The 9,908-nt window shown below is 32.2% G+C and overlaps 2 protein-coding genes across 3 annotated transcripts; one reads left to right on the top strand and one right to left on the bottom strand.

Moving 5' to 3' along the window:
• Positions 1-1,103: 1,103 nt before the first annotated feature.
• LOC106331515 (histone acetyltransferase MCC1-like) lies at positions 1,104-3,157 on the top strand. 2 transcript variants are annotated; one of them, XM_013769891.1, is made up of 5 exons: positions 1,104-1,473; positions 1,581-1,725; positions 2,334-2,454; positions 2,521-2,749; positions 2,827-3,157. In XM_013769891.1, exons 1-5 carry the CDS (start codon positions 1,325-1,327, stop codon positions 3,005-3,007), a joined length of 825 nt encoding a protein of 274 aa, XP_013625345.1. In that variant the 5' UTR covers positions 1,104-1,324; the 3' UTR covers positions 3,008-3,157. The 2 variants fall into 2 exon arrangements, with proteins under 2 accessions (XP_013625345.1, XP_013625346.1); XM_013769892.1 differs by having other exon boundaries at positions 1,107-1,473; positions 2,334-2,433.
• Positions 3,158-5,047: 1,890 nt separating this feature from the next.
• Positions 5,048-7,001, bottom strand: LOC106333166 (transcription repressor MYB6-like). The gene is made up of 4 exons (XM_013771641.1): positions 6,918-7,001; positions 6,443-6,709; positions 5,324-6,031; positions 5,048-5,196 (listed from the first exon to the last, which is right to left on the bottom strand). Exons 2-4 carry the CDS (start codon positions 6,703-6,705, stop codon positions 5,160-5,162), a joined length of 1,008 nt encoding a protein of 335 aa, XP_013627095.1. The 5' UTR covers positions 6,706-6,709; positions 6,918-7,001; the 3' UTR covers positions 5,048-5,159.
• Positions 7,002-9,908: the final 2,907 nt, after the last annotated feature.

The following is a 9,908-nucleotide window of genomic DNA, read 5'->3' as shown; positions in this document are numbered from 1 at the left end:
CAAATTTTTCATTGTCTGATTAATAGTATAATAATTTTTAAATATTAAAAAAAATCAAGGCTAAGTATAAAATTTAAATATTAAGTTGTCAATATTTGTTAAAATACTTTTACCAAAAATAATTGTTTAAAGCTAATTTTGAAATTAAAATATTTTTGTATTTTTTACACTTAAATATATCTTTTACACTTAAAATATTTTTTGCACTTAATATTTATATATATCTTTTACACTTAATATTTATTAAATTAGAATGTTTATTACTTATATGAATTTGTAATAATATGTATCTTATCATAACAAAAAAAAATTAAACCATGGATCACAAAAATTTGAATGTGAGACTTTCAATAGTTGTAGTAATTTATAGTCGTTTAAAAAAATCAAAATATAACATATATAGAAAAATCTAAATTTTTATTATATTGTTATTGTTAATTTATTTTATTAATTTAAAATTAAATAAATATGATAGAGAGTACACAATTTTTTTTCAAATCTTTATTATTCAAAATCATTAACTTCATATATACTTTAGCCACATTAATCAATTTCATAACTTTTAGTTAAGGAAATAATGAAAAACATTAATAATGAATTTATGTTAATGTTTAGTTTAATAAAATGTTATTATATATTTAGATGAACCAACCTATTTTTATAAGGATTCTAAGATTTATTGTAGTGATGACGCATGATTAATTTAAATGTTGAAATGATTCTCCTTTAATATATAAATGATTTTTATGGAGACAGCTGTCCCTTCCCTAGACACTGTAGATCCGTCCATGAGTCGCCAAATGAATATGTAAATTTTTATGGGGACAGTCGCTCTCTAGACACTGTAAATCCGTCCATGAGTCGCCAAAAGAAAGACGACTCACACATCTATATTCTATAAATCACTTAGATGTCTAGAGTTATTTACATGTCACAGTTTGAGGTAAATTGCCAAATGATAAATGTTAAAATATGAGTAGTTATTTGATTTAATTCAATTTAATTATTTTACGCCTACTAACGTTGTAAGCAAAGATGCACGTGCCTGTTTGCGGGAAGGCACGTGAGATGATCCCAAGGAATCAAAGAAGCTTCCCTTCAAGCCTGAGGGAAGGAAGACTCTTTCTCTTCTTCTCCAAAAAGTCGTCTCATTCGATTCAATTCAATCCCCTCCGCGAAAATCTTTGCAGATCAACGAATTCAATCTCCGGATTCCGAAACTCTATCCTACCCGGATCCGATTCCGTGACCGATTTGAATCTTGGGTTCAGATGATCACACACCGTTAGAAATCTAGGGTTCGAGGTTTAGATTACTGCGATAAATGTCGCGATTTCCTCGTGGGTTCGTGGGGGATTCGTCAATGGAGGAACCCGAGACGCCTCTTCGTCGTCCGAGTATTTGCTTCAGGCCGATAAACCCTTCTGATTTGGAACGTCTGGAGCAGATCCATCGCGACTTGTTCCCGATCAGGTTAACTGAAAAAGTTCCTTTCTTTGAAGATCTTTTAAGATTTAGAATCTGTTTTCTTTTTTAAATTTGACTTTCCCTTTTTGGGGAAATTTGATGTCTTTCTTCAGGTATGAGTCTGAGTTTTTTCAGAATGTTGTCAACGGTGGTGATATCGTCTCTTGGGCCGCTGTTGATCGGAGCCGTCCTGATGGTCACTCTGAGGAGCTTATTGGTTTTGTTACTGCTAAGTTCGTGCTTGCCAAAGAAAGTGAAGTGAGTTTCTTTTTTACTTCGAGCATTTTCTTCCTTGTTTGGCTTAATTGAATGTTCTTGTAATGAAGCTGCAAGGTCTTGTTGTTGTTCAAGTGTAGATTATGAATGGCTGAATGAATCGGTTTATTACAGTTAACATTCAACAGCTCTTTATAGTAAACGTTTAAGTTACGGTGCAAGCTTGTTTTGAGTGTGTTTGTGTGTGTTTTGTTCTGTGAAGAAGCTGCAAGGTTTGGTGAAGTGTCGATTTTGAAATGGGGTTCTTACAGTTTTCTTAAAAATCAAAACTTTGTTCAATTTCAGCAGCATTTTATTGATTTTTTTTTTTTTTTTTTGTGTGGTATGTTTACCGCATGGGTTTATAAGCTGTATGTTGTATTCGTTCTTTTGGGTTTATAAGTCATTGTAGTAAATTGTAGATTTTGATTGTTGTTGAAATGTTTCATAGTGTACTATGGTTTAAAGCCTATGCTCATCAGATGGGTTTCTTACAAAAGCTCTCAAAAATCAAACGGATCCTCTGTTTTGACCCGTTCGCTTAATGTAACAAGTCAATGGATATCCTTTGCGTATATATATACTGAGAGTTTTTTCTATGTCTTGCGTAGATATCAGATTTAATAAGATATGACTCGTCCAAGGGAGAGGAGACATTGGTGTACATCCTAACGCTTGGAGTTGTAGAAACCTACAGAAAACTCGGAGTAGGTAGTGATTATATAACCCAATGTACAATGATATGGATTTTTATTGGTTCTTCTCCTCTCTTTCTCTGCAACTTTTGTTTCTTTGCAGCAAAGTCGCTTATTAAGGAGGTCATCAAATACGCTTCTAGTATCCCCGTGTGCCGTGGTGTTTACCTTCATGTGATTACACACAACAATCCAGCAATCAGATTGTACAAAAGAATGTCTTTCAGGTGTGTAAGGAGACTACACGGATTCTACCTAATCAACGGCCAGCATTTCGATTCTTACTTGTTTGTCTACTTTGTCAACGGTTCTCGCTCTCCTTGCTCACCCTTGTAAGTACACAACACTTGAGTTTCTTTTTATTCATATATACGAAGGGGTAACGGTTTAATCATGGCTGCTTTTGCAGAGATCTTGTGGTGTTGGTTCTGAACTATGTGAGGAGTGGGATTAAAGTAGTGGCATCAAAGCTGACAATGAAGCAGGAAGAGAAAGGCTTGAAAGGGGTTAAATGCAAAGACAACATGCGGTGTCTATTGCCAACACAGACCAAACGAAACCTTGCATCATCAGGGTACGATTACGTTTAGTGTTTTGTATCTGATTCATTTCCATGTATTACTAAGCTCTGGTTATATGATCCTAATAATGTAATAAAAATGTAAATATTGTGATAGTCGAAAAAACTTATCTTTTGGTGATATGATCATAATTAAGGCTTACTGGGCCTGTTACGGTTAGTCCAGTCCTTTTATATCAGTCTCGTTAAGTTCGATCACTGAGCTTAACAGGAAAAGTTTCAAATTCATTTACAGTTGTGACTTATAACATTTACTAGATTTTCAGCACGGGTACTATTTTTGTTGTTTTATCTACAAATAGAGTGATAAGTTTTTTGTTTTGATTATATAAAATGTTGCATGATCAAGTTTCAATTATGCGGGTCTGTTATTTGTTACTTAATTATATAAATAGTGTGGGTATATAAATTGTTGATTATTTCTATAATTTAAACATAAGTAATATGATTTGATTATAAATTATGATAGGCTAGAATGTTAAAAATTATTTGTTGTACAACATCAGGTCCATTTAAATGTAATGATAGGTCCAAAAACCAAAAGACAATAATGTCATTATTAGTTTGTTCATAAAATTAAGGATAATTTTGGAAAACTGAAGTATTTCATTAAGGGTATAAAATGGGAATGATCCCATTTTAATGGTATTGATTTTGCGATAAAAAAGTAACATGGGTTAGTATACAATAAATTTATAATTCAGGAGTTTGTGAAACAAAAAAGAAAAAAAACGAACAAATAGAGCAGGAACAAAGAAAAAGAATGCTAAGGAATAAATTAACCGGTCCTCAATTATACCGATTAAAATTGATCCACGGACGAACTAAATCGGCTCTGGTAAACTCCTTTTTAAGGATTTTATGATGGCGTCTCTGATCTCTTGTTACATACAATATTTAGAAGAAGACATATAGCTCAGAATGAATTCATACCGAGACTGATGAATTAACAAATGTGATTATATTTTGATGAATTGAGGAAAGTCGGCGTTGGTTTTGTTATAGTCAAAAGCTATTTGAGTTGGTTCGAAGAAATTGAACCGAATAAAAAATATTAGCCTTTGGCTTTTATATTCTTGAGAATACTTTTTTAGTACCTTCTTATAATCGTCAATCGTTTACATTAACACACGTTTATCCTCTGTCACTGTCCATAATTAAATGTGCTTGAGCGTTTAATCTGAATTAGAATTAAGAAAACAAAATCAGATTCCATTGACCAAAGTATACATCTTTCTTGGATTTTTCTTTTAAAACATTTTTCTTTGGCTTAAAGTAAAACACATTTTGATGTTGATCAATAATATTAGTTTGTTAAACGATAATTATGATAATCACGACGATAATTACAATTGCAAACAAATATTATTTCGATATATTTTTGTTTATAATTCATTTGTTTCAGATCATAATATGTTCAAGAGTAAGTTTAGTCTCGGCCGCAAGATTAAAAATAATGTCAAGATGTTCTGTCCCGCGAAACATGTAGCGTAAGTTATGTAACTCTTCAGTTAGTCTTTTTGTCTCCTACGAAAAGTCAAGATTGTGTCTCTTTCAGAGTGTATATTGTAGTTCACTTCTTCTTACCCATCGCCAACTAAATCTTTAATCTTCAATCATATTTGGTAAAACAAACAAAAGTATGTATATATATTTCTTATCCAAAAGTAATCATATTTATTTGTTCATTTGGCATGGGATAGTCAAGATTTTGTTTTGTTTTTACATCTTTGACTAAAATACAATTAATAGCAGACATTACAGGCTTGACTGTTTTTTGTTACGCGTTTGTATACGCGTTCACGTTTATATAGTATAGTTATTTCCAAGTAAAATTCAAATCGAAGAAAATATTTGTCTTTGCGTTTGATACTGTATATACGTTTATGTTTTATAATGATGATCGGAAAATAAACAAACTTCATATTTGAAAAGGACATCTGAAATTATATTCTAAAAGTGTAATTACAAACAAGATCAAATATGTGTATTTAATACAATAAGTTAAAACTTTACAAGATCAAATTACTATACATGGTCTGAAAGAAAAAGGAACTGTGAAATGAGTGAACGATAAATATGCATAGAATAACTCTATAGACAACAACAACAAAAATATAAAATTATTCTCTAGCACTTTTTTCTTTGTTTTTCAATCTTGTCTATTCAGGAAACGGCCATGGTTCCGAACACGTTTGCCTGAAAAACGGAGAATTAAAACATTAGACTAGCCAAACCGTTGATTATATGCAGTCATGTGAAAACTATAGTCAAATTTATATTATCCAAAAAATAAACACATGTGAATGAGTAACAGGGATCTTACTCCATGATCTCTTTCCAATAAGAATCACCTGCTTCATCATCAATAGTGTCACACCATGGCTGATGGTGATCTTGTGTGAACGACGAGTTTGATGATGAAGGGTTAGAAGTATCATGACGGTGAACGATGTCTTTGTTTTTGATCATCATCTGGCTTTGTTTAGATTCCTCAGGAGATGCCGCAGCCAATAGAGGAAGCGAATTATGATCATCTTGAACATCCATTTGCATCAGAGAAGAAAAAGAATCCAAAGGCTGATCAATCATTTGGTTTTCTACCATCATTTTCTCGTCGTGGTTAGCCCCAGGAACGTGAGAGAAGTTTTGAGGTTGACCAAAAAGACTTTGGTTCTCTAAGTAAGAAGATTGGCCAAAGAGATTGTTATTGGTCTGCATGGTTAATGGAGAAGAAATTGGAATGTTGTTGTTGTTGGTGCTAAGGACTTGAATCATGTTGTGTAATAATTGAGCTTTGGCAAGAGTTGTTGCATCCAGTTGCACATTTTGATTGAGATTCAAGAGGGTGTTGAAATTTGCGGCGGCGATAAGTTGTGGGAGAGCGGCGAACACGTTCAGATGGTCGGTTCGAGGCCTATGTGTCACCGGGTCAATCCCCATTTGGAGCAGTTTCTTTCTCAAATGTGTGTTCCAATAGTTTTTTATTTCATTGTCCGTTCTTCCAGGAAGATTACTGGCTATTGACGACCACCTTTCAAAAACAAATAAAAAATATAAAACTAATGAAACTGATATTAACCTAGTGAATTAGTCTAAGATAAATACCTAATACTGATTTACTGAGTCATAAAAAGATAATTAGTTTCAGTTTCAAGATTGAAAAACGGCCACATACGTATGCAGCTAAAGAAAAACAGTGTAGTAGGTGTTTCAATTATTTTATTATATCCATAAACCATGTACTAATATATTTGTTCTTCATATATTATATAATATACTACTATTGACTCTAGTTATATAACACTATTACTTTTAGACCGTTTACAAAAAAAGTATAGAAATTTTCAACTAAAAGAATTAGCATATCATAAAAAAAAAAGAATTAGCATATCATATACTGAAGTTATTAAGGAACGATATGTAAGAGTAATTAATTGATTACTTGTTTCCAAGAAGCGAATGGAGGTTGATGATGGTTTCTTCTTCCTCTTCAGTGAAGTTTCCTCTCTTGATGTCAGGTCTCAAGTAGTTGGTCCATCTCAGTCTACAACTCTTTCCACATCGGTTTAAACCGGCTTGCTTAGGAAGAGCTCTCCAGCTTCCATGACCGTGTTTTTGAATGTGATCAATCAGTTTCTCATCCTCTTCTTGTGTCCATGGCCCTTTCTTCAGCCCATTCTCGTCGCAACACGGAGATCTCCCCATTTTACTATAACACAAATGTTAAATATACTTAGAAAAATTCTTGAATAAATCTAGAAAATTTAGCATAGGTAAAGCTAAGATATAAGAAAGAAGCAGATAAGCTTTTGATCCCTAATAGTATTCATGATTATATATGAATTTGTTAACGTTGTATGAGCTGGAGAAACATACGTACACAAGTAAACTAAGATATATTTTTTGTATTTTCGAACCTGTTGAAGATAACTCAGAACTCACAAGGGAGAAAGGTTTTGAGGCTAAGTGTGTGTGTGTCTGATCTTTGCGCTTTAAATAGAGTATTTGTGTCTCGTGTCTTGTATCTTGTCGGAACGAGAAGATCTTAGTTTAGCTTTTGACTTTGATGGTCCGTACGAAAATGCCCCTGCGGAAACTTATCATATTATTATTTGTAAGAAAATATAAATGAAGAGAAGAAGATGATCAAGTTTGTGAAGCAATGTAGGTACACAAAAGTTGCTACAACTAATCCCATATGTTGACAAAAGACAGTTTGTGAGGCCTTTAAAGAATTTTAATGTACAGAAGAAAAATCAATTAAGTTTATATCATGATATATATGAAAAATAATGATAGCAAGAAAAAGATGTGTCTTTAAAAGATAAAAAAACACATGCACTTTTTTCTACAGAGTAAAAATGTAAGTCGTTTTGTGTGTGACTTATATATGAGACAACATATATGATTAATTATTAATTATGCTATCCCGTTGATATTTAATTTAAATATACCCATAATAAAATTTTCAGTGTCATGAGTTTGTCACCTCCCTTTGAGAATATACATGAAACCGATTCGTACCAACATATGTATATTAGGTTTTCCACGTGGAGACGTTGAGTTTTTTTTCCATATGGTTAGCAGGCATTCAATTATTATTGTGTAATTATTGTATTTAATATCTGTATATATTACAAAGTTTGCATGGAACAGTGTCTACGACAGTATACAGCACTATTCATTACTCAACAAATGATCCACACCATGCCACGTACTATAATACGTATGTTAAGAAACATTATTGAAGTCAGATTGTTTATAATTGAATACATCGTGTTCTGATCAATAAAACAGTTGGCAAATATGAATCAGTACTATACATCTCAAATCATTTAGATAAAACTAATGGCTACAAAATTAAGTTGGATGTTAATTTAGTTTTGATGAAATATAATTTAAAATCAGTAAATATTTTTTTTGTGTGGCAAATCAGTGAATAGTATATTACATTTCCCGCTACGTTGATAAATACCTATATCCATATCAATTATCATGTAATGTACTATGTTTTTAACTTAAAAGAATATTGTGGTATATATCATATATATTTTCAAAGAAATGAAGCAAAAACGTCTCGGTATGGTAGTTGATTATTGGTGTAAATTTAGTTTTAAGCACATCAAGGTACGCAAACTCATACACGCTGGGACCCTCAAAAACCCTAACTTCTTCTAACGACTAAACTAAATCTTATTCAACACTAACTCGATCGCTTTTAGATGCTTCTACGTTGAAGTTTATTGGTCCACAAAATCTTTTTACGTGGCCTTACTGCATATATATATTTACTGTCATCAGTTTATAATAATATATGTTTCGTTAGATCACTGGTTAATTTATTATCGTTTCAAACATACGATTTAAATTCGTACATAATTAATTAGCTAATTGGTCAGAGAAATCAAATTCTGCTTACCTGTTTTTATAACGAATGATACAGTCGATTATAAAATCAGATAATTCAAGCAATAGGTTAGTAATTCTTCTACTCAAACTAATCATATGATTTTATTGCATCAAACATATGTGTATATTACAATTAGTATCTTAGGTTCCGTAAGTAGATTTATTATGTGCGGTAGTTCTTAATCATATAATATTGCAAAATAACATCTCAAGAAAATAATCATAATTTATATCAAAATTCTAATTAAATAGGCGTATGCAATCAGTATTCGTAAGGCGGAAGTTTCTAACTAATCGGCAGACAGCAATGCTACAGTTGATCTTCTTCTAACCAAACACTTGTAACTCGTCTTACGTTTGCCCCATAGGAGATAATCCATAAATGCATATTAGCATATACTGTTATTTTATTTACAATTAAATAAACTTATGTCCTATATATGTTTTAAAAATTATTTTTCATCAAGAATTTTTTTTTTGACAATATGTGAATTCATTTCATAGAAATAGCATTAAGATATAATAGTTTGGATCTAATTCTGCTAGAACTAGCAAAGGCTATCAAAGAATCCACAAAAAAATATATAAAAAGGATCCTTAAATACAATGTTAGGCTTAATCAAACAAAGACGAAGGCTAAAACATGAGAACAACATGACAGCAATTGACTCCCATATGATCCAGAGGACACTTTAATGCTGAAACTCCAAAAAAGATTTGAGATCAAGGGAAAGTTCAGGAGCGAATGAGATCCCGGAGGAATCAGATGTTTTGACAGGCGGAGGCGGTTAGGCGTCCCGGCCCCGGCCATCACTCCATCAAGAGTCCGCTCCCTAACAAACCAGAAGATTGAGAAGGATGAGGCTGTTGGTCCAATCCGACAAGAGGAAGAGCAAGCGATGAAGAACGAGAACTCGTGAACTGCAGGCGGTGGTTTTTGACTCTCTGCACCGGCCACAGCGTCGAAGAGATTGATGCTTTCCTATCGACAAAGAGGCAGTACATTTTTCATCAAGATGTTATTCAAACATCTACAATAACAGATTAACTGATTACTTCTTTTGTTATCGAATTTTGGAACTTGAAACTTTGAAAACTATTCTTTTTGAGCTTTCCTAGCACAACAATCAAATCGGTAGCATTCATCAATTAAGTTTGATTGTTTGTAATTATTTACATTTGTGTATGTTTAGCATACAACCATTAGCGAAAAAATGTTTTACATATTATCTTGATCATTATGATGATTAAAATATTATTCTTTGTCAAATATTGTAATATAAAAGGTAAACGCAAACAGATAATCAAGACGCTAACTTATTTATAATGTTCAAATTGACATTAGCTCAAAATTAGTTAAGGACAAAACTTGTTTAAGTACTTGAGTTTCTCCAAAATGAACAAACCAACACCATAAAGTATTTATACACGTCATATATTGTTGAATTAAGAACAAAGTAAAATTTTATATACATCTCAGTATACTCCTTTATATGACC

The sequence above is a fragment of the Brassica oleracea genome, chromosome C3, assembly GCF_000695525.1.
Source record: "Brassica oleracea var. oleracea cultivar TO1000 chromosome C3, BOL, whole genome shotgun sequence".
NCBI lineage: Eukaryota > Viridiplantae > Streptophyta > Magnoliopsida > Brassicales > Brassicaceae > Brassica > Brassica oleracea.
Note: the sequence above shows the minus strand (reverse complement) of the source record. Positions and strands in the feature narration are given on the sequence as shown.

Coding starts and splice junctions, on each gene's coding strand:
- LOC106333166 (XM_013771641.1), bottom strand. CDS start 6,705: ATGGGGAGATCTCCGTGTTGCGACGAGAATGGGCTGAAGAAAGGGCCA. Junction 6,032..6,442: donor CATTCGCTTCTTGGAAACAA/GTAATCAATTAA, acceptor TGTTTTTGAAAG/GTGGTCGTCAATAGCCAGTA. Junction 5,197..5,323: donor TATTGGAAAGAGATCATGGA/GTAAGATCCCTG, acceptor TCCGTTTTTCAG/GCAAACGTGTTCGGAACCAT.
- LOC106331515 (XM_013769891.1), top strand. CDS start 1,325: ATGTCGCGATTTCCTCGTGGGTTCGTGGGGGATTCGTCAATGGAGGAA. Junction 1,474..1,580: donor CGCGACTTGTTCCCGATCAG/GTTAACTGAAAA, acceptor GTCTTTCTTCAG/GTATGAGTCTGAGTTTTTTC. Junction 2,750..2,826: donor CGCTCTCCTTGCTCACCCTT/GTAAGTACACAA, acceptor CTGCTTTTGCAG/AGATCTTGTGGTGTTGGTTC.